Source organism: Bombina bombina, chromosome 1 (assembly GCF_027579735.1).
Source record: "Bombina bombina isolate aBomBom1 chromosome 1, aBomBom1.pri, whole genome shotgun sequence".
In the NCBI taxonomy this organism is placed as follows: domain Eukaryota; kingdom Metazoa; phylum Chordata; class Amphibia; order Anura; family Bombinatoridae; genus Bombina; species Bombina bombina.
The window spans coordinates 1,375,928,275-1,375,953,238 of NC_069499.1; the positions used below are offsets into that span (position 1 = coordinate 1,375,928,275).

Below are 24,964 nucleotides of genomic sequence, written 5' to 3' on the forward strand. Positions count from 1 at the left end.
GACCTTGAGACAGAAGGTCCGGCCTTAATGGAAGTGGCCAAGGTTGGCAACTGGACATCCGAACAAGATCCGCATACCAAAACCTGTGAGGCCATGCTGGAGCCACCAGCAACACAAACGATTGTTCCATGATGATTTTGGAGATCACTCTTGGAAGAAGAACTAGAGGCGGGAAAATATAAGCAGGTTGATAACACCAAAGAAGTGTCAACGCAACCACTGCTTCCGCCTGAGGATCCCTGGACCTGGACAGGTACCTAGGAAGTTTCTTGTTTAGATGAGAAGCCATCAGATCTATTTCTGGAAGACCCCACATCTAAACAATTTGAGAAAACACATCTGGTTGGAGGGACCACTTCCCCGGATGTAAAGTCTGACGGCTGAGATAGTCTGCCTCCCAATTGGCTGAAGAGCCCTGAAAATCGCACGGAGTTCTGAAATATTGATTGGTAATCTTGCCTCTTGAGATTTCCAAACCCCTTGTGCTGTCAGAGATCCCCAAACAGCTCCCCAACCTGAAAGACTCACATCTGTTGTAATCACAGTCCAGGTTGGCCGAACAAATACGATGGTGATCTAACCACCAAGTCAAAGAAAGTCGAACATTGGGATTTAAGGATATTGTGATATCCTTGTATAATCCCTGCACCATTGGTTCAGCATACAAAGTTGAAGAGGTCTCGTGAAAACGAGCACAGGGGATCGCGTCCGATATTGCAGTCATGAGAGCTAAAACTTCCATGCACATAGCTACTGAAGGCAATGACTGAGACTGAAGGTTCCGACAGGCTGCAACCAATTTTAAACGTCTCTTGTCTGTTAGAGACAGAGTCATGGACACTGACATCGAAAACTGTTAGAAGCTTTAGAATTACCCTTGGGTCTTTTATCCTGAGGTAAAAAAACTCCCTTCCCTCCACTGACAGTTGAAATAATCGAATCCAACTGAGAACCAAATAACTTATTACCTTGGACAGAAAAAAGCAGTCAATTTGAAAAAAAAAAAAGACTAAACCCCAGGTAAGAAAAATATTTCCTAAATATGTTTTTCCCCAAATATGAAACTGACAGTCTGCAAAAGGAAATACATAAACCTGACTCATGGCAAATATAAGTTCAATACATATATGTAGAACTTTATATTAATGCATAAAGTGCCAAACCATAGCTAAGGTGTCTTAAAGGGACACTGTGTACCCAAAAATTTTCTTTCGTGATTCAGATTGAGCATGAAATTTTAAGCAACTTTCTAATTTACTCCTATTATCAAATTTCCTTCATTCTCTTGGTATCTTTATTTGAAATGCAAGAATGTAAGTTTAGATGCTGGCCCATTTTTGGTGAACAACCTGGGTTGTCCTTGCTGATTGGTGGATAAATCCATCCACCAATAAAAGTGCTGTCTAGAGTACTGAAACCAAAAAAAAGCTTAGATGCCTTATTTTTCAAATAATGATAGCAAGAGAACGAAGAACAATTGATAATAGGAGTAAATTAGAAAGTTGCTTAAAATTGCATGCTCTTTCTGAATTACAAAAGAAAAAAATTGGGTACAGTGTCCCTTTAAGTAATAAAAACATACTTGCCAATAGACACCCATCCACATATAGCAGATAGCCAAACCAGTACTGAAACGGTTATCAGAGGTAATGGTATATGAGAGTATATCGTCAATCTGAAAAGGGAGGTAGGAGATGAATCTCTACGGCCGATAACTGAATTGTGGGTGTGGTGAGGGATGTATTTATAGGCATTTTAAGGTTTGGGAAACTTTGCCCCTCCTGGTAGGATTGTATATCCCATACGTCACTAGCATATATATATATATATATATATATATATATATATATATATATATATATATATATATATATATATATATATATATATATATATATATATATATATATATATATACATACACACATACACACACACACATGCACACACACAGTCCTCTAATTTTTAGTCCTACAGCGCCACCCTCTGTTTTCACTTTTTGACAGCTGTTTTACCTTGTGTAAAAATATACAAAAGTGTAATAATACTGACAACTAACTCACTACTATTGTCTTAAAGGGGGGGTGGTGTTGGTGGTGGAATCTTATTCCTTATGTAAATGACATACATTTTGTATGTTTTTTCTGTCTGTGTAATTTATCTCTTTACTGTTTTTTTATCTTCAAGGATTATTATAGCATACCCTTTCCCACACCAAACACTCCTCTGACTGGAAGGGACACCAGCCTAACGAGTAACCCTTACTCAGGTATGATTAGCTGTTTTTACTGTACTAGTTGACTGGTGGAATGAGAAGCTAGTAAATAAGAAACTCATTATGAATCTATGTAACACATCATTAAACCTTTATGCAACATAGATATACAGGAGTGAGACTTGACAATGGCAAAGTTCAGATAGTTTTAATAGATGGTGTAATTTCCAGCTGTAGTGTTAATAGACAAACACATATTGATGTTTAACATACTGTCCATTTTCCTGGTGTAAAGGAAAAAAACACCAGATAATAGGGTTGTAAAAAGAGTCACCATAGTTTACCATTTGAGAAAAATAATCCTTTTTTTTTTTTTTTGGTCCGCTGCAGTATTTGTTTTCCAAGATATGACGAGTCCATGGATTTCATCCTTACTTATGGGATATCGCCTCCTGGTCAGCAGGAGGAGGCAAAGAGCACCACAGCAGAGCTGTATATATAGCTCCTCCCTTCCCTTCCACTCCAGTCATTCTCTTTGCCTGTTTTAGTGATAGGAAGAGGTAAAGTGAGGTGTTAGTTTAGATTCTTCAATCAACAGTTTATTATTTTTAAATGGTGCCGGTGTGTCCTATTTTTTCTCAGGGCTAGAGCTTCTGGCTTGTAAGCAATGGAACTGGGGAGATTCTCACAACGCTCCCATATAGATTGCTGCCCTGCTGATGGTCTTAGCAATTATTATCTAAGACTTTATTTGTCCCCACAGACGTGCTGGAGGTGAGGAAAGGGAACATCTTCATTGTGTGGGACTGCTTCATATTCTGTTCAGCTTGGAGGCATGTACAGTCGTTTATTTCTGGGGAGACTGAAGTATCTCAGAACAGACTGGCACTTATTCCCTGTACATGGAGAGGGTAATAGTTTTGCATTACAGGTTATGTGCATAAATATTACCTTTGTTTTTGGATCAATCAATAGCCTAATAACGGGTTAACCAGGGGCTAATTTATTTTACTATGGGCTTGACGCTGGGAGATTGGGGACAGTATTTATTTTGCTTTGACAACTGTTTATATGAAGGGGCACATTGGTGATTTGAGGTACTATTATGAGAACCGACATGTTTTATTTCCCACAAGGTTCTTGCTATGATCAGGGATGTTAGTTGCACCCACGAGGGGTGGGGCTTGATTTCGCGCGCTCAGACGCGCATATTCTGTCCGGATCTGGCCTTGGAGCAGTATGTATCTAGGCTTCGGTGTGGCCTAAGTCGCTTGTGCTTATAAACTTTATAAACGACTTGGGAGTGCCGTCCACGACTTTTTAGTGTTTCGGTTTGGGACAGGTAGGCGCCACAGCAGAGCTGTGGCGCGGTGCAAGGGGCTAATTTAGTCATAAATTGCTTAATAGGTAATCTCTGACAGTATACGTTCATCATATGTCTTAGGGTGTTTTTCAAAGTTATTGCAGTTTTAGTGCAGAGCAATAAACGCATATGCGGCTTTAAATTTTAAAGAGAGAGTACACCCGCTTTTGTTTTCTAAAGCAATCTAAAGTATTTGCCTTTTTGAATTTTAGAGAAAGACACATATTGCCATTGCTAGTTTGTTTGTCATGGCTGAACTTCAGGAAAGTACCTGTTCTATGTGGTTTAGATGCCAATGTGGAACCCCCCATTACTTTTTGTCCCTCATGTACTGAGAGGGCTTTACAATGTAAAGATCAGATTTTCTTTAATGCAAGTATGTCTAAGGATGCTTCTCAGACTGATGAGAACCAGGGTATGCCGCATCTTTCTCCCCAAGCGTCACAACCTTTAACGCCCACACAAGCGACACCGTGTTCCTCAACCGTCTCCACTTCATTCACTCTGCAGGATATGGCTGCAGTTATATCCTCCACTCTTACAGAAGTTTTGTCTAAGTTGCCAGTGTTACAAGGCAAGCGCAGCAGGACAGAAGCCCATGTGGTCCCTGCGACTTCTGATGCTTTAATGGCTATCTCTGATGTACCCTCACAGGACTCTGAATTTGGGGGTAGGGAGAACCTGTCTGAGGGTGAACTGTCAGACTCAGGAAGTACATTGCCCCAGACAGATTTGGACGTCACGGCTTTCAGGTTTAAACTTGAACACCTCTGTCTGTTGCTGCGGGAGGTTTTGATTATTCTGGACGACTGACTATTGTGGTACCACCAGAAAAATTGTGTAAGATGGACAAATACTTAGAGGTTCCCTCTTATTCTGACGTCTTTCCGGTTCCTAAGAGAATTTCGGAAATTGTTACATGGGAATGGGAGAGACCGGGTATCCCGTTCTCACCTTCCCCTATTTTTAAGAAAATGTACCCTATAGCTGACACCGTTCGGGACTCGTGGCAAATGATCCCTAAGGTGGAGGGAGCTATCTCTACCCTGGCTAAGCGTACAACTATCCCTATTGAGGACAGTTGTGCTTTCAAAGACCCTATGGATAAAAAGTTGGAGGGTCTTCTAAAAAATCTATTTGTTCATCAAGGATTTCTATTACAACCGACGGCCTGCATTGTACCAGTCACAACTGCGGCTGCCTTTTGGTTTGACGCCTTAGAAGAGTCTCTTAAGACTGAGACTTCTTTAGAGGAAATAATGGATAGAATTAAGGCCCTTAAGCTGGCTAATTCTTTTATTACGGATGCCGCCTTTCAGATCGCCAAATTGGCAGCTAAGAATGCAGGATTTTCCATTTTAACGCGCAGAGCCTTATCGTTAAAATCTTGGTCTGCAGATGTGTCCTCTAAATCCAAACTTTTGGCTATTCCTTTCAAAGGAAAGACCCTATTCGGGCCTGACTTGAAAGAGATCATTTCTGACATTACGGGAGGTAAGGGTCACCTCCTCCCTCAGGATAAAACATCTAAGCAAAGGGGTAGACTGAGTAATTTTTCGTTCCTTTCGAAATTTCAAGGGAGTCCCCTCTTCCGCTAAACAGGAAGGGAATTTTGCACAAGCCAAGTTCATCTGGAGACCCAACCAGGCTTGGAACAAGGGTAAACAACCCAAGAAGCCCGCTGCTGCTCCCAAAACAGCATGAAGGGGCGGCCCCCGATCTGGAACCGGATCTAGTAGGGGGCAGACTTTCTCTCTTTGTCCAAGCATGGATACGAGACGTTCAGGACCCATGGACACTAGAAATCGTGTCTCAAGGGTATCAGTTGGAGTTCAAAAATTCCTTCCCAAGGGGAAGGTTTCTTCTTTCACGATTGTCTGTAGACCAGATAAAGAGAGGCGTTCTTACGTTGTTTAAAAGACCTCTCTATTATGGGAGTAATTTGCCCCGTTCCAGAGCAGAGGCAGGGGTTTTACTCAATTCTTTTTGTGGTTCCCAAAAAAGAAGGAACGTTCCAACCCATTTTAGACCTCAAGAGTCTAAACACATTTCTCAGAGTTCCATCCTTCAAGATGGAGACTATTCGAACAATTCTTCCTTTGATCCAGGAGGGTCAATATATGACTACCGTGGACTTAAAGGATACATATCTTCATATTCCTATCCACAGAGATTATCACAAGTTCCTGAGGTTTGCCTTTCTGGACAAACATTTTCAGTTCGTGGCACTTCCCTTTCGGACTGGCCACGGCACCCAGGATCTTTACGAAGGTTCTAGGGTCTCTGCTGGCGGTTCTCAGGCCGCGGGGCATTGCAGTGGCGCCTTACCTAGACGATATTCTGATCCAGGCGGCGTCATATCAGCTGACAAAGTCTCATACCGACATGGTTCTATCCTTTCTGAGGACTCACGGGTGGAAGGTGAATCTAAAAAAGAGGGAACTCTAATAGACTGTGTCCATGAAAATCTTCTTGACGGAAGTCAGGAAGTTAAAGATTCTGAATACATGCCGATCCCTTCAGTCCAATCCTCTGCCATCAGTGGCTCAGTGCATGGAGGTAATTGAATTGATGGTGGCGGCAATAGACATAATTCCTTTTGCTCGTTTTCATCTCAGGCCTCTACAGCTGAGCATGCTCAGTCAGTGGAATGGAGATTATGCAAATTTGTCTCCTCAGATCTGGATCAGGAGACAAGAGACTCTCTTCTTTGGTGGTTGTCGCAGGATCATCTGTCCCAAGGGACGTGCTTCCGCAGACCCTAATGGGTGATAGTAACAACAGACGCCAGTCTACTAGGATGGGGAGCAGTCTGGAATTCCCTGAAGGTTCAGGGTGTGTGGACTCGGTCAGCGTCTCTACTTCCAATAAATATTCTGGAGTTGAGGGCAATATTCAATGCGCTTCAGGCTTGGCCTCAGTTGGCTGCGGCCAAATTCATCCGATTTCAGTCGGACAACATCACGACTGTGGCTTACATCAATCATCAGGGAGGAACAAGGAGTTCCTTAGAGATGACAGAAGTATCCAAAATAATTCGGTTGGCGGAGGATCACTCTTGTTATCTGTCAAAAATCTACATCCCAGGAGTGGACAATTGGGAAGCGTATTTTTGAGCAGACAGGCGTTTCATCTGGGGGAATGGGAACTCCATCCAGAGGTCTCTGCCTCTCTGATTCTCAGATGGGGCAGACCGGAGCTGGATCTTATGGCATCTCGTCAGAATGCCAAGCTCCCGAGATACGGGTCCACGGATCCTCAGACCGAACTGATAGATGCCTTGGCAGTGCCTTGGTCGTTCAACCTAGCTTATGTGTTTCCACCGTTTGTTCTCCTTCCCCGGGTGATTGCTCGGATCAAACAGGAGAGGGCTTCGGTGATTCTCATCGCTCCTGCGTGGCCTCGCAGATCTTGGTATGCCGATCTGGTGGACATGCCCTCTCTGCCGCCATGGAAGCTTCCATTGACGCAGGACCTTCTCATTCAGGGACCCTTCCATCATCCAAATCTAATTTCTCTGCAGCTGACTGCTTGGAGATTGAACGCTTGATTTTATCTAAGCGAGGGTTCTCTGATTCGGTCATCAATACCTTGATTCAGGCACGTAAGCCTGTTACTAGAAAGATTTACCATAAGATATTGCGTAAATATCTTTATTGGTGCGAATCCAAGGGTTACTCATGGAGTAAAATTAGGATTCCTAGGATTTTGTCCTTTCTCCAAGGAGGATTGTTGAAGGGGTTATCAGCAAGTTCCTTAAAGGGACAGATTTCTTTAGTTGTTTCTGAGCTTTCGGCTCTACAATGTGATCCTCCTTACCTTATTTCTCCAACATAGGTGTGTCCGGTCCACGGCGTCATCCTTACTTGTGGGATATTCTCTTCCCCAACAGGAAATGGCAAAGAGCCCAGCAAAGCTGGTCACATGATCCCTCCTAGGCTCCGCCTACCCCAGTCATTCTCTTTGCCGTTGTACAGGCAACATCTCCACGGAGATGGCTTAGAGTTTTTTAGTGTTTAACTGTAGTTTTTATTATTCAATCAAGAGTTTGTTATTTTAAAATAGTGCTGGTATGTACTATTTACTCTGAAACAGAAAAGAGATGAAGATTTCTGTTTGTAAGTGGAAAATGATTTTAGCAACCGTTACTAAAATCGATGGCTGTTCCACACAGGACTGTTGAGAGGAATTAACTTCAGTTGGGGGAACAGTGAGCAGAATTTTGCTGCTTGAGGTATGACACATTCTAACAAGACGATGTAATGCTGGAAGCTGTCATTTTCCCTATGGGATCCGGTAAGCCATTTTTATTACAGACAGTAAATAAGGGCTTCACAAGGGCTTTTTAAGACTGTAGACATTTTCTGGGCTAAATCGATTCATATATAAACATATTTAGCCTTGAGGAATCATTTTAATCTGGGTATTTTGTAAAATATCGGCAGGCACTGTTTTGGACACCTTATTCTCTAGGGGCTTTCCCTAATCATAGGCAGAGTCTCATTTTCGCGCCTGTATTGCGCACTTGTTTTTGAGAAGCATGACATGCAGTCGCATGTGTGAGGAGCTCTGATACATAGAAAAGACTTTCTGAAGGCGTCATTTGGTATCGTATTCCCCTTTGGGCTTGGTTGGGTCTCAGCAAAGCAGATACCAGGGACTGTAAAGGGGTTAAAGATAAAAACGGCTCCGGTTCCGTTATTTTAAGGGTTAAAGCTTCCAAATTTGGTGTGCAATACTTTTAAGGCTTTAAGACACTGTGGTGAAATTTTGGTGAATTTTGAACAATTCCTTCATACTTTTTCGCAATTGCAGTAATAAAGTGTGTTCAGTTTAAAATTTAAAGTGACAGTAACGGTTTTATTTTAAAACGTTTTTTGTACTTTGTTATCAAGTTTATGCCTGTTTAACATGTCTGAACTACCAGATAGACTGTGTTCTGAATGTGGGGAAGCCAAGGTTCCTTCTCATTTAAATAGATGTGATTTATGTGACACAAAATTTAGAGAAAATGATGCCCAAGATGATTCCCCAAGTGAGGGGAGTAAGCATGGTACTGCATCATCCCCTCCTTCGTCTACACCAGTCTTGCCCACTCAGGAGGCCCCTAGTACATCTAGCGCGCCAATACTCCTTACTATGCAACAATTAACGGCTGTAATGGATAATTCTATCAAAAACATTTTAGCCAAAATGCCCACTTATCAGCGTAAGCGCGACTGCTCTGTTTTAGATAATACTGAAGAGCATGAGGACGCTGATGATATTGTTTCTGAAGGGCCCCTACACCAGTCTGAGGGGGCCAGGGAGGTTTTGTCTGAGGGAGAAATTTCAGATTCAGGGAAAATTTCTCAACAAGCTGAACCTGATGTGATTACATTTAAATTTAAGTTGGAACATCTCCGCGCTCTGCTTAAGGAGGTGTTATCCATTCTGGATGATTGTGAGAATTTGATCATCCCAGAGAAACTATGTAAAATGGACAAGTTCCTAGAGGTCCCGGGGCCCCCAGAAGCTTTTCCTATACCCAAGCGGGTGGCGGACATTGTAAATAAAGAATGGGAAAGGCCCGGTATACCTTTCGTCCCTCCCCCCATATTTAAAAAATTGTTTCCTATGGTCGACCCCAGAAAGGACTTATGGCAGACAGTCCCCAAGGTCGAGGGGGCGGTTTCTACTTTAAACAAACGCACCACTATACCCATAGAAGATAGTTGTGCTTTCAAAGATCCTATGGATAAAAAATTAGAAGGTTTGCTTAAAAAGATGTTTGTTCAGCAAGGTTACCTTCTACAACCAATTTCATGCATTGTCCCTGTCACTACAGCCGCGTGTTTCTGGTTCGATGAGCTAGAAAAGGCGATCACTAGTGATTCTCCTCCTTATGAGGAGATTATGGACAGAATCCGTGCTCTCAAATTGGCTAATTCTTTCACCCTAGACGCCACTTTGCAATTGGCTAGGTTAGCGGCGAAAAATTCTGGGTTTGCTATTGTGGCGCGCAGAGCGCTTTGGTTGAAATCTTGGTCAGCGGATGCGTCTTCCAAGAACAAATTGCTTAACATTCCTTTCAAGGGGAAAACGCTGTTTGGCCCTGACTTGAAAGAGATTATCTCTGATATCACTGGGGGTAAGGGCCACGCCCTTCCTCAGGATAGGTCTTTCAAGGCCAAAAATAAACCTAATTTTCGTCCCTTTCGTAGAAACGGACCAGCCCCAAGTGCTACGTCCTCTAAGCAAGAGGGTAATACTTCTCAAGCCAAGCCAGCCTGGAGACCAATGCAAGGCTGGAACAAGGGAAAGCAGGCCAAGAAACCTGCCACTGCTACCAAGACAGCATGAAATGTTGGCCCCCGATCCGGGACCGGATCTGGTGGGGGGCAGACTCTCTCTCTTCGCTCAGGCTTGGGCAAGAGATGTTCTGGATCCTTGGGCACTAGAAATAGTCTCCCAAGGTTATCTTCTGGAATTCAAGGGGCTTCCCCCAAGGGGGAGGTTCCACAGGTCTCAATTGTCTTCAGACCACATAAAAAAACAGGCATTCTTACATTGTATAGAAGACCTGTTAAAAATGGGAGTGATTCATCCTGTTCCATTAGGAGAACAAGGGATGGGGTTCTACTCCAATCTGTTCGTAGTTCCCAAAAAAGAGGGAACGTTCAGACCAATCTTAGATCTCAAGATCCTAAACAAGTTTCTCAAGGTTCCATCGTTCAAAATGGAAACCATTCGAACGATTCTTCCTTCCATCCAGGAAGGTCAATTCATGACCACGGTGGATTTAAAGGATGCGTATCTACATATTCCTATCCACAAGGAACATCATCGGTTCCTAAGGTTCGCATTCCTGGACAAGCATTACCAGTTCGTGGCACTTCCTTTCGGATTAGCCACTGCTCCAAGGATTTTCACAAAGGTACTAGGGTCCCTTCTAGCGGTGCTAAGACCAAGGGGCATTGCAGTAGTACCTTACTTGGACGACATTCTGATTCAAGCGTCGTCCCTTCCTCAAGCAAAGGCTCACACGGACATAGTCCTGGCCTTTCTCAGATCTCACGGATGGAAAGTGAACGTAGAAAAGAGTTCTCTATCTCCGTCAACAAGGGTTCCCTTCTTGGGAACAATAATAGACTCCTTAGAAATGAGGATTTTTCTGACAGAGGCCAGAAAAACAAAACTTCTGAACTCTTGTCAAATACTTCATTCCGTTCCTCTTCCTTCCATAGCGCAGTGCATGGAAGTAATAGGTTTGATGGTAGCGGCAATGGACATAGTTCCTTTTGCGCGCATTCATCTAAGACCATTACAACTGTGCATGCTCAGTCAGTGGAATGGGGACTATACAGACTTGTCTCCGACGATACAAGTAAATCAGAGGACCAGAGATTCACTCCGTTGGTGGCTGTCCCTGGACAACCTGTCACAAGGGATGAACTTCCGCAGACCAGAGTGGGTCATTGTCACGACCGACGCCAGTCTGATGGGCTGGGGCGCGGTCTGGGGACCCCTGAAAGCTCAGGGTCTTTGGTCTCGGGAAGAATCTCTTCTACCGATAAATATTCTGGAACTGAGAGCGATACTCAATGCTCTCAAGGCTTGGCCTCAGCTAGCAAAGGCCAAGTTCATACGGTTTCAATCAGACAACATGACGACTGTTGCGTACATCAACCATCAGGGGGGAACAAGGAGTTCCCTGGCGATGGAAGAAGTGACCAAAATCATTCAATGGGCGGAGACTCACTCCTGCCACTTGTCTGCAATCCACATCCCAGGAGTGGAAAATTGGGAAGCGGATTTTCTGAGTCGTCAGACATTACATCCGGGGGAGTGGGAACTCCATCCGGAAATCTTTGCCCAAATTACTCAACTGTGGGGCATTCCAGACATGGATCTGATGGCCTCTCGTCAGAACTTCAAGGTTCCTTGCTACGGGTCCAGATCCAGGGATCCCAAGGCGACTCTAGTAGATGCACTAGTAGCACCTTGGACCTTCAAACTAGCTTATGTATTCCCGCCGTTTCCTCTCATCCCCAGGCTGGTAGCCAGGATCAATCAGGAGAGGGCGTCGGTGATCTTGATAGCTCCTGCGTGGCCACGCAGGACTTGGTATGCAGATCTGGTGAATATGTCATCGGCTCCACCATGGAAGCTACCTTTGAGACGAGACCTTCTTGTTCAAGGTCCGTTCGAACATCCGAATCTGGTCTCACTCCAACTGACTGCTTGGAGATTGAACGCTTGATCTTATCAAAATGAGGGTTCTCAGATTCTGTTATTGATACTCTTGTTCAGGCCAGAAAGCCTGTAACTAGAAAAATTTACCACAAAATATGGAAAAAATATATCTGTTGGTGTGAATCTAAAGGATTCCCTTGGGACAAGGTAAAAATTCCTAAGATTCTATCCTTTCTTCAAGAAGGATTGGAGAAAGGATTATCTGCAAGTTCCTTGAAGGGACAGATTTCTGCCTTGTCTGTGTTACTTCACAAAAAGCTGGCAGCTGTGCCAGATGTTCAAGCCTTTGTTCAGGCTCTGGTTAGAATCAAGCCTGTTTACAAACCTTTGACTCCTCCTTGGAGTCTCAACTTAGTTCTTTCAGTTCTTCAGGGGGTTCCGTTTGAACCCTTACATTCCGTTGATATTAAGTTATTATCTTGGAAAGTTTTGTTTTTGGTTGCAATTTCTTCTGCTAGAAGAGTTTCAGAATTATCTGCTCTGCAGTGTTCTCCTCCTTATCTGGTGTTCCATGCAGATAAGGTGGTTTTACGTACTAAACCTGGTTTTCTTCCGAAAGTTGTTTCTAACAAAAACATTAACCAGGAGATAGTCGTGCCTTCTTTGTGTCCGAATCCAGTTTCAAAGAAGGAACGTTTGTTGCACAATTTGGATGTTGTTCGCGCTCTAAAATTCTATTTAGATGCTACAAAGGATTTTAGACAAACATCTTCCTTGTTTGTTGTTTATTCTGGTAAAAGGAGAGGTCAAAAAGCAACTTCTACCTCTCTCTCTTTTTGGATTAAAAGCATCATCAGATTGGCTTATGAGACTGCCGGACGGCAGCCTCCTGAAAGAATCACAGCTCATTCCACTAGGGCTGTGGCTTCCACATGGGCCTTCAAGAACGAGGCTTCTGTTGATCAGATATGTAGGGCAGCGACTTGGTCTTCACTGCACACTTTTACCAAATTTTACAAGTTTGATACTTTTGCTTCTTCTGAGGCTATTTTTGGGAGAAAGGTTTTGCAAGCCGTGGTGCCTTCCATTTAGGTGACCTGATTTGCTCCCTCCCTTCATCCGTGTCCTAAAGCTTTGGTATTGGTTCCCACAAGTAAGGATGACGCCGTGGACCGGACACACCTATGTTGGAGAAAACAGAATTTATGTTTACCTGATAAATTACTTTCTCCAACGGTGTGTCCGGTCCACGGCCCGCCCTGGTTTTTAATCAGGTCTGATAATTTATTTTCTTTAACTACAGTCACCACGGTATCATATGGTTTCTCCTATGCAAATATTCCTCCTTTACGTCGGTCGAATGACTGGGGTAGGCGGAGCCTAGGAGGGATCATGTGACCAGCTTTGCTGGGCTCTTTGCCATTTCCTGTTGGGGAAGAGAATATCCCACAAGTAAGGATGACGCCGTGGACCGGACACACCGTTGGAGAAAGTAATTTATCAGGTAAACATAAATTCTGTTTTTTCATTCAGATAAGGTAGTGTTACGTACCAAACCTGGTTTTCTTCCTAAGGTTGTTTCCAACAAGAACATTAATCAGGAAATTCTTGTTCCTTCATTGTTCCTTCATTGTGTCCCAATCCTTCATCTAAGAAGGAACGTCTGTTACATAACTTGGATGTGGTCTGTGCCCTGAAGTTTTACTTGCAGGCGACTAAAGAATTTCGTCAATCATCTTCGTTATTTGTTGTCTTTTCTGGGAAACGTAGGGGTCAGAAAGCTACGGCTACCACCCTTTCTTTTTGGCTGAAGAGTATCATCCGTTTTGCATATGAGACTGCTGGACAGCAGCCTCCTGAAAGAAGTACAGCTCATTCTACTAGGGCTGTGGCTTCCTCATGGGCATTTAAAAATGATGCTTCTGTTGAACAGATTTGCAAGGCTGCAACTTGGTCGTGTCTTCATACTTTTTTCAAAATTTTACAAACTTGATACTTTTGCCTCGTCTTCAAGCAGTGGTGCCTTCCGTTTAGGTTCCTGTCTTGTCCCTCCCTTTCATCCGTGTCCTATAGCTTTGGTATTGTATCCCATAAGTAAGGATGAAATCCATGCACTCGTCATATCTTGTAAAAGAAAAGGAAATTTATGCTTACCTGATAAATTTATTTCTTTTACGATATGACGAGTCCACGGCCCACCCTGTCATTTTGTAAGACAGGTCTTTTATTTTTGGTAAACTTCAGTCACCTCTGCACCTTGGCTTTTCCTTTCTCTTCCTAATTTCGGTCGAATGACTGGAGTGGGAGGGAAGGGAGGAGCTATATATACAGCTCTGCTGTGGTGCTCTTTTCCTCCTCCTGTTGACCAGGAGGCAATATCCCATAAGTAAGGATGAAATCCATGGGCTTGTCATATCGTAAAAGAAATAAATTTATCAGGTAAGCATACATTTTCCTTTTTTTTACTAGTTCAGGACTACTGTAAATTTCCAGTCCTGGATAAAAAAAAATAAACTGCATTGTCCAATAAAAAGATCATTTATTAATTGATAACATGATAGAGAAGTATAGAGACTCTCAGTGATTTAAACAATAAATAAAATAATCTCAGCGCATGCCAGTTGACCCTTCCATGCCGTTTCCGTGGCTACAAAGGGGGACAGTGTATGCAATATTAACACGGAGCTAGAGCAATATGCATCAAGATTTATTTCCTGTCTTGTCATGCTGTATCTTGCTCCAACACTTGTTTGTTATAAATGTAGTTGTGTGTAAGAGGATGAAAGTTAATGGTATGTCTGCTGTCTTAGTCCTTATGTCTATGCTTGTTAATAATTTTATTTCAATGATACATTATTTGAACCTTTCTCCATAGTATGTTCCACAATCAAACTAGATTACTTTATTTACGCTAATTTATGAGAGTTGTTGCTGAAGTAATAAAACAAATCTGTTTTTAAATTTACTTAGTTGAGGTGAGTTGTACTTGAATGGAAGAATCAAATTTTGGTATTTAAGGGTCAAACTCAGAAGGAAATACTATATGAAATGCACAATAAAGAAATTCTGTGTATCAGAAATCGGCACTAGTTGTACATCTAGTCGTGCAAGGCAGTTTTCCACTCGGGACCAGCAGTGCTCTACTGTGCTTTTAAAGTTAAGGTAAACTGATGAATGAAAGCCCGGTTTTTAAAAATACTATTAAAAACAAGGGCACTTTCATTCATCAAAGTTTAGAAAGCAGCCGTTTTGATTAAAAAACTTAACTTTGCTTTTTTACAGCCAGAGCAACTTCCCCCACCCAGAGATCCTCTCTTCACACGTCATCAATGACTAATCCGGCTTCCTCCAATCACGGCATGACCTCTGGCAATGACTCCCCTGGGGGGAAAGCTGTGATTGGAGGAAGCCGGATTAGTCATTGACGTGCGAAGAGAGGATTTCTGGGTGGGGGAAGCTGCTCTGGCTGTGAAAAGAACAAAGGTAAGTTTTTAATCAAAATGGCTGCTTTCTAAACTTTGAATGAAAATGCCCCTGTTTTTAATAGTTTTTTTTTAAAAAAAACAGGCTTTCATTCATCAAAGTTTACATTCACTTTAACCCCTTTGATCTCTTGAATTGGAGCACACAATTTTTTTTTTTTACTATTATGGCTTTTTAACTTGCCCAAGCAAATATGCATACTTGAATTTTAAATGGCAATTCTGGAAGTATAGTGTATAACATATTTAATCATCTGGGGTTGGCAGTTTAATATTTAATTTTTTTTTATTTGAGAACTTAAACTCCTTTTCTTAGTGTTTTTTCTTGTTTTTTTTTACAAAAAAAGTATGTTTGTGAACATGATTGTGTTTGTGTGTGTGTGTGTGTACCCCAGCCCTCTGCTGCCAAATGCTGTTACTGAGCAGATTTTCAAACTTTTTGTCTTTTTAAAGGGACAAGTTGAAAATGAAATGTGCAATATGCACCCATTCGCAAACATGCTTCTAATAAGTTATTGTTTCAGCGACTCGTGTACAAATGCTGTGCGTGTGTGTGACTAGACTATTAGGATTAAAACACCATGTCTGTTTAGAGCGCTTGGGGTGTTGACCTTTGTATCCTTTAACTTATTTGTGATATTTTTATGCATTTGGTGTTAGATTTGGGCAGCAGCCATATGCTTTTGTTAAGGAATTTCCTACTTTTCTTTTGTAGGTGACCTTGCCAAATTTGGCCGTGCAGATGCATCCTCCCCAGCTCCAGCAACAACATTGGCACAGCCACAGCAGAGTCAGACCCAGGGGCATCACACTGCGCAGCAAACATTCCTCAACCCAGGCCTGCCTCCAGGGTACAGCTACACCAGCCTGCCCTACTACACCGGGGTTCCAGGGCTCCCCAGCACTTTCCAGTACGGTCCCGCCGTGTTCCCAGTGAGTGTGCATTACCATTAGTACAATATGGACACCTGGAAGGCGGTTGGGGGTGAAGGGCTTGTGGGTAATGGTGGGGAGGTCCAAGAAGACTTCCCAAAAGAAAAAAGCACCTTTTTAAAATCTGTATTGCTGCAAATTATTTATGTATGTTCCCTATCCTACTGAGATTTAAACGGACAGTAAACTCCAAAATTGTTTAAAAAGATAATCCCTTTATTACCGATTCCCTAGTTTTGCACAGTCAACATGGTTATATTAATATACTTTGAACCTCTGATTTACCTTGTATCTAAGCCTATTTTGACAGCCCCCTGATCACATGGCTATTATTTATTGACTTGCATTTTAGCCAATTAGTGCAGTGTCAGCCACAACTCCACAGATGAGAACACAATGGTATCTATATGGCTCACATGAATTAGCAGTTTCTTGTTGTGAAAAGCTAATAAAAAGCATGTGATAACAGACAGTTTCTAGTGGCTTAGAAACAGGCATAAATTAAGAGGTTTAAATGTTATAAAGTGTATTAATATAACAATGTTGGTTGTGCAAAGCTGGGGAATGGGTAGTAAAGGCATTATCTATCTTTGTAAGCAATAACAATTTTGGTGTTGACTGTCCCTTTAATTTGTGTACTTATAGCTGTGGGGGAAGGAAGGCTGTACTTATTTTCCAAGCACATTCAAGAGAAGTGAATTGTCACAATTGGCTTGTCATGTATAAACAGGTCCTATACCCCATAAAAACAAACTTGCAAGTGTTACTTATTGAGCTAGCTTGCACCAGTTTTAATGCCCCTTCTTTTAATTATAAAGCTGGTGCTGTTCATATTGTTACCTAGCTATTGTGAGTTTGTGTTCTGGTTACAGTGTACAGACATACTTTTGATAACAAAGTAGCTTTAATCCGTGCTGTTCCATCACAAATAGAAGTTTGTAAATGTCTCTGCATGAGCTTAGATGGTTATTTAAAATGGCCCACTGCGCTCAAGTAGAGAGAGTATTACCTGGCATACTGTAGTCCATAAAAGAGAGGGTTTAATTGTTGGTGAGGAATTCAAAGCCTTCACGGTTGTTCAGTAGTTCTTGAGCTGCAGTCCATTATCTAGAATTGTAGCTTATGGTTTTACATATGTAAATCTATGGCCACCAGCGATTTGACCAGGTTGGACTGCAGTCTTAAGACTTGGTAGTTGGATGTTGTAACTGAGCTTTCTATTATTTCTATCTGACGTAACATCTTGTCACACATTGCTGCTCCTGTGCTTTTGTAAAAGTTTTGAAATATATTTTTATGCTTGATTGTAAATATCTCAATATTAAATAAAAAAGATTTTAAATAAAATTTGCCCATTCTGCTCTCCTGGGGCTTTTTTTTATTCTCTCTTGCCTGAAGCTTCGGCGGCTTCTGTCACCTCCTTTGCCAAACCAGGCATTCCTTAGATCTTTAAAATGTTTACCCAAGAAATGTACTATCACCGATACTGTTTAAGCATCCAATTAGGGCCGCCCCATTACAATTAATTCTTCCACGGATACTTAATTTAGGGGGGGTCATTAACTTTATTTCAGATTATATTTTGAATAGTTATCAAAGTCATCTTTAGAATGTGCATGTTGCATATTTATTTCTAGGCGACTGCCCGATTCTAATAGGTTATAAGACTTGCAAGCAATTATGATGTTGGGCAGTGTAATTCTTACCTGGAAACATGCTATGTTGAATCTATGTGAGAAAAGTATGCATTTCTACCATTCTAAAGAGAAAATCTCTGCCTTTAAGTTTTCCCTGCCCCCCCCAAACTAATTGCAGCAATCACAGCCTGCAGCTTCTCCTATCCCCTTCCATTCATTCCCCTTCTCACCAGCTGAGCAACAGTCCTTTTGGATGTGGTAGTGAGAAATATGTCCCTCCAACTTACCTCTGACTTCCCTGCACACTGCTAGAGCCTCCAGGTGAACGGGCCAGCAGCGGAGACTCTCATTTACCTTGGGGAGACCCTCCAGGTACGTCTTAGAATTCTCCACGGTGAGGTGAGGTCCATGCCTGGCTTTTCTGTATCTGGCAATGGTCTGCGGGTAGGGGGCTTTGTGTGCCATGTCACTTGGTTGTCTGTAGTCCTTTCTCCTTGGTATGCCTTTGTGGACCCATGAAAAATCTGTTAGAGTTACCAGCTTACCCTCTCTAAACAGTGTTCTTTACAAACCTGCTTTCTTTGCCACTAGAGGGTCCTGCAGTGTGAAATAGACAGCCCACAATTAACAGTTCTCCATGTCGTTGTGCAGATGCAAACTTGAGATATTAAGAGGGTATGAATTTGTACATTTAATTATGCACTCATTTGACTAAACTTATAGTGCCCACATTTCTTATACACACATAGATTTTGCAAACGTTTTTGCACCTGCTGGAAAGTGTTAATGTACCAGCAGATGACATCTGCATTAACACTGCATTAATCTCTTGTGAAAAAGGGCAGGATGCAACAAGCTTTATTGCATGATATAACAAGCCAGCGGGTTCAATAACATTTGCTACATCACTACTGAGGGATTAAAATGAGCAATTGGGGCTGTGTGTTGCACAACCTTGTGATTATACCCAGCACAAGCTGCCCTGTGTTTGGTTGGCAGTATACATTTCCATTCTCCCAGGCTACAAACCATTAGGGAGACTGGGTTTATCCGCGGAGCCTGATGCATTGGCCGAGCCGCGGCTTACGCCCCCGTGTCCCCTTCTTTCCACCAGGTGGCTCCTACCTCTTCCAAGCAGCACGGGGTGAATGTTGGGGTCAACACATCAGCCGCTGCTTTTCAGCAAGCTCCTGCCTACGGCTCCCATGGATACAGTGCTGGTAAGGGAACCGTCAAACCCTGTATTTAAATTTTTTTATTGTAGTAAAGGGGAGCTAGAATTAAAGCATAAACAGGGAAGCTGTACACAGAAAATACTTTGTTGTGGTTTTCATGAAGTTCTTAAAGTGAAAGTAAACTTGAGCGACGCACTCAAGTCATAAGCTATAATTTAAAAAATTAGTGAGACTTTCATTCATGAAATTGGTCATTTATCCTGCTCTTCTTAGATTTTTACATGTTAATGCCGGAACGATAAGTGCCGTTCCTCCGCCCGCCATAGTCCTCAGTTGATTGACAGATGACTCATCTGCAATCCACTAATCGTTTCCCTCTGGGGCTTTCAGCCCCTTTGCACAAACATCACAGCCAGGGGGGAAACAACGATTAGTAGATTGCAAACGAGTCATCTGTCAATCAACTGAGGACTATGGCGGGTGGAGGAACTGCGCTTATCATTCTGGCAATAAAATGTAAAGATCTAAGAAGATCAGGATAAATTGCCGATTTAATGAATGAAAGTCTCACACTTTTTTTTTTACTGTAGCCTATGACTTGAGAGAGTACGCTCAAGTTTACTTTTGCTGTAACCCCCCCTTCAATTTGTCCAGGTTGAAACTTAGTATACAGATTTTTGTAACCAGTTGCATTAATAGCGAAAATGTTTAACGTATGAAACCGATGAAATGCATTTTGAATCAACTGAATGATAGTGTAAATTTAATAGATATTTACATTCCAACTCAAGGGACATGAAACCCAATTTTTTTTTCTTTCATGATTCAGATCGAGCATGTGATTTTAAACAACTTTCTAATTTACTTCTATTAATTTTTCTTCGCTCTCTTGGTATCTTTTTTGAAAGGCAGGGTTTTATGCTTAGGAGTTGCCCCATTTCTTGAGCACTATATGGCAGCAGTTTTGCAAGAATGTTATCTATTTGCAAGAGCATTAGATGGCGGCACTATTTCTTGCCATGTAGTGCTCCAAATAACTAGGTATCTCTTCAACACATATCATAGGAACAAAGCAAATTTGATAATAGAAGTAAATTGGAAACTTTTAAAATTGATATGCTCTTTCTTAAAGGGACAGTATGCTGTAATAAATTTGTTTTTCCCTTAATGTACTTTTAATGACTTGTTATACCAGCTGCAGAGTATAAAATGTATGAGAAAATAAAATTTTCAGGTTTGTGTATGTACAATAGCTGGTTTTGTGCTTTGAATCCACAGCCTATTACAATGGGTTGAGCTTGCCGATAAAATCAGATCTCATTATGTTATTACTTTGCGTACACACACTTGCTTCCTTATCTGATATTTGTCTGTAAACCAAATCTCAATAGTTGGAGAATAATGGAAAACTATTGTTATATTCGTTATCTCTTCTACACCCCACTGGGGGTGTAATTTCTTCTGGCTGTGTTGACATTGCCTGTTAATAGCCTGGACTTAAAGTGCCATAAAACAGGTTGAGATCTGTGCATATCCTAAAAGGGCTAATTAAGTAAAAATAGTTTGTATCAAAAAAATGTTTAAAAATTGCTGGCAAGTATTTAACATTTTCAAAAATAAGGAAAATTAGTTACAAAGCTGTGCTGTTTGGAGCAGCTAACTCCACCCCCCTTATCAGTGTTTAGACACAGACATTGTATTTCAACTGAGTTCACAGCTTCTAGGCATGCTCCAGAAGATAATCCCTATTCACTTCTGCATTTTACCAAAACAAAGGTGGCTATAGCTACAGCCATAGAAGGAAATGTGTGGGGGGAGTTAGAGCTTTACAATCCAGAAACTAAAAAGAAAGGGATAATGGCGAGGCACTGCAGTATAAATTTGCAGCTTAAGTAATTAAAGTAAATATTATATTTTGTCTCTATCCCAACTTGTTTTGTCGCTTTAAGTATAGAAACTTTCGGTATAGGTGGCAATGCAAAAGGCTAAATCAGCTATTTCAAATGCTGAAATAAGTGTAAAGGAGCTACTTGTAAGCAATTTAATACACTCCAGCAGGTAAAATTTATAATTGGGAACAAATTAAAGGCGAGAAAAATGATGGGTAAACTGTCCCTTTAATCACAAAATAATTTTTTGGGGTTTCATATCCCTTCAAAATTATGCAAACCAGTAACATGTAAAAAAAAAAAAAAAAAAAAAAAAAAAAAAAAAAAAAAACTGGAGCCATGTATGTGCATCAAATTATCTTGATGCCCCAACAGAACTTTGAGAGTAAACGAAATGCGCAATACACAGTGATATTAACTTCAGTCTAAAAAAGTACTTTTACAACCCAGGTGGTTGTGTAGTTGATCTGATAATAGACAAGATGTGCATTGACAAAAGTCACTGTTACTTAACCCTAGTTTCCTTCCTTTGTCAATTAATGGTTTTCCACTACATTTAATATCTATTTCCTGTAATAGTTTTACAACTAGAGGCTTGAATTGGAGGTATTTAGCTTTAGGGTTACATGTCCCCGTGCTTATTGTGCCTTGCTCTGCTGTAATCCCCTGGCTAGTTACCCCTGTCCAAACATTGCAATGCTTCCCCTGTCTCCCATATTGCTATATAAATTGGTCCTTCCTACCCTTATCTTCACATCCCCTTTGTACCTCTGTTCTAACCTTTTCCCTCAGCAAAGCGTCTGCCCCCTCTGGTGGTCTGAGCAGCAGCAGGTGGGAAGCTGTGTGCAGCCCATCTGATCACATTTTGGGTTCCTATCGTCCCTAATGAGTTAGCAGATAACTCTAGTAGCCAAATAGGTTCAGTACACTCTGCTCTGGGCACAGCTTGCAGCTCCTATTAAGAGTAGGTGATCGGTAATAGGCACTTGTATGTGGGCTCGTTGGTATGTAGTATTTGTAGGACAGGGTCAGGTTATATTGTGATGGGTGTGCTGGCTGTTTGGTAGCAAGGATCTTGCCCTGGTCGTGGTTCCTTAGTAGTGCTCCCTGGCTGTCTGTGAATGAGTGACCCTTCCAATGCTGAGGGCTGTGTCTGTTCGCAGGCTTTGATCACTTGAGCCAGATTTCCAGCGTGGGTGATTTCTGTAACGGTGCATTTAGTGGGGCTTCTGCTGCTCAGACTAAACCTGCTGCTGCTTCCACCAATGGACCAGGCGCTGGTAAGTGCTGTCTCTGCTTCCAATTAGAACTCCATGTATATGCTACCTTCCCTTCCTGCACTCACCTTTTAGCTTTTTGGCATACTTGCCTCTAACCTGCATGTCCATTCCCTCATATTTTCACTTTTGCTGGAGAATTATATCATTTTTATTTTACATTTCTGTGGTACTGCAAGCATCGGCAATACTGCCATTTGTTTCAGGCTCTCTTCTTATTGCCTATATATTTCTGTATATCAACCTTTATTGTGGGCACAATTTGAATAGAAAATTCAAAACTTAGTTTAGAGCCAGTTTTAGAGTGTCTACCATTTTAAAGGGACAGTCAACACCAGAATTTGTTGTTTTAAAAGATAGATAATCCCTTAATTACCCATTCCCCAGTTTTGCATAACCAACACCGTTATATTACTTGTTTTACCTCTAATTACCTTGTATCTAAGCCTCTGCAGACTGCCCCCTTATTTCAGTTCTTTTGACAGACTTGCATTTTAGCCAATTAGTGCTCACTCCTGGATAAATTCACGTGCATGAGCTCAATGTTATCTATATGAAACACATGAACTAATGCCCTTTAGTGGTGAAAAACTGTCCAAATGCATTTAGATTAGAGGTGGCCTTCAAGGTCTAAGAAATTAGCATATGAACCTCCTAGGTTTAGCTTTCAATTAAGAATACCAAGAGAACAAAGCAAAATTGGTGATAAAAGTAAATTGGAAAGTTGTTTAAAATTGCATTCCCTATTTGAATCATGAAAGCTTTGTTTTTTTTTTTTAGACTTGACTGTCCCTTTTAAGATGTGCAGATCTTGAAATAGTTTTTATTGCTTGTACATCTACTGTTGTGGTAGTTTTTTACTTTTTTTAATTTTGATTTCATCCCATGTGGAATCATTGTTTTATTTACAGATTATTTTTTGCATGTCTTACAAAACAAATGATGCATTGTGCGATGATAGTTCTACTTTAAAATGTCAGCATTTATTGGTGAAATTCTTTAAATTGGTGCGGTTTCTCAAGAATGTAATTATAAGGTTATTAGAATAAATATAATGGTGTGCCTAGATCAATTTATTATTGGGTATTAATCACCTATGTTTAGTTTAGAAATAAATGACTGCTCAGAACTTGCTTTTTAAAAGAGTAAAACACAACATAATTGCATAGTCAACACACATAATAATAGTAATAATAATACAATGCAATACTTTATTCTCCTCTCAGATTTCAGTTTTGTTTAATTTACCTGTCTCGTGAGAACCATCAACAAATCAGACTCGTATACGTATATATGCACATGCTTAGTAAGAGCTAAGGAAATGTGCACATAAGACTGTGAAAATAGTGTGTTGTTTTTGTTTGTTTTTTAATGATGACCAATGAAGCTACTTTTACCTTACATTTGTGGAGGCTTATGCTGGATATCCAATAATTATTTGGGAGTTGTCCCTGACAGCAAGCAAGTTTCTCTCACATGTTGCCAGGATTTCAGAGCATACTTATCTGCTTATGGGTGTGTTTGGGCTTTTCTGCTTAACACCTTGACACAGTTGAGATGTTCCAACGCTGAACTTTAACGCCGTTGGGACCGCATGTCCCACGTCACCATATATGGCGTGACTATGAAATCAATATTGGGCACATGCACAAGCTGGCAATCTCAAATTAAAAAATAAAAAGCTAAAGGAACCAATTTTATAACATCCTTTCAAAAAAAAAAACTATCTAATTTATCTACAAAAGTCCTCACAGACTTTACAGGGATGTTGTACTGTAAAATGTTCTTTCCTTTAAAGGGACAGTCTAGTCAAAATTAAACTTTCTTTCTCTTGCAAGGTGTATCCAGTCCACGGATTCATCCTTTACTTGTGGGATATTCTCATTCCCTACAGGAAGTAGCAAAGAGAGCACACAGCAAAACTGTCCATATAGCTCCCCCTCTAGCTCCACCCCCCAGTCATTCGCTTTGCTGGCTCTAAGCACTAGGGTCTCTCTCGGGAGTGTAACATGCTCTCCCTCAGGACAAAGCCTTTAAAACAAAGAACAAGGCTAATTTTCGTTCCTTTCGCAATTTCAGGAACGGCCCCGCTTCATCCTCTCCGGCTGCAAAGCAAGAGGGTAACGCTTCAAAGCCCAAGGCAAACTGGAAACCTTACCAGGGCTAGAATAAGGGTAAACAGGCCAAAAAGCCTGCAGCTGCCACCAAGACAGCATGAAGGGGTAGCCCCCGATCCGGGACAGGATCTAGTAGGGGGCAGACTCTCTCTCTTCGCTCAGGCCTGGGCAAGAGATATACACGATCCTTGGGCATTAGAGATTGTAGCCAAGGGATACTTTCTAGAATTCAAGGACTCTCCTCCAAGGGGAAGGTTCCACATTTCTCGTCTGTCTACAGATCAGACAAAGAAAGAGGCGTTTTTACGCTGTGTAGAAGATCTACATACAATGGGAGTGATCCACCCAGTTCCAATTGCAGAACAAGGACTGGGGTTTTACTCAAACCTGTTTGTGGTTCCCAAAAAAGAAGGAACTTTCAGACCAATCCTGGATCTCAAAATTCTAAACAAATTCCTCAGAGTCCCATCATTCAAGATGGACAAGCATTTTCAGTTTGTGGTTGGCCACTGCTCCCAGAATTTTCACAAAGGTGCTAGGGTCCCTCCTGGCGGTTCTAAAACCGCGGGGCATAGCAGTGGCGCCTTACCTAGACGACATTTTAATTCAGGCGTCAACTTTCCAAAGAACCAAGTCTCACACGGAGATTGTATTGGCCTTTCTGAAGTCTCACGGGTGGAAGGTGAACATCAAAAAGAGTT

The 24,964-nt window shown here is 41.5% G+C and overlaps 1 protein-coding gene across 11 annotated transcripts in view; it reads left to right on the forward strand.

The window, feature by feature from the left end:
* The window catches only part of UBAP2L (ubiquitin associated protein 2 like), a 283,364-nt gene that overhangs the window by 175,992 nt on the left and 82,408 nt on the right, over window positions 1-24,964 (forward strand). For 9 of the 11 annotated variants that reach the window (XM_053704446.1, XM_053704451.1, XM_053704449.1 and 6 more), the window contains exons 23-25: window positions 2,188-2,269; window positions 15,951-16,168; window positions 18,920-19,025. In XM_053704446.1, the coding sequence (XP_053560421.1) occupies window positions 2,188-2,269; window positions 15,951-16,168; window positions 18,920-19,025 (406 nt within the window). The remainder of the gene's footprint in view (window positions 1-2,187; window positions 2,270-15,950; window positions 16,169-18,919; window positions 19,026-24,964) is intronic. The other 2 variants (XM_053704452.1, XM_053704454.1) reach the window with 1 other exon arrangement.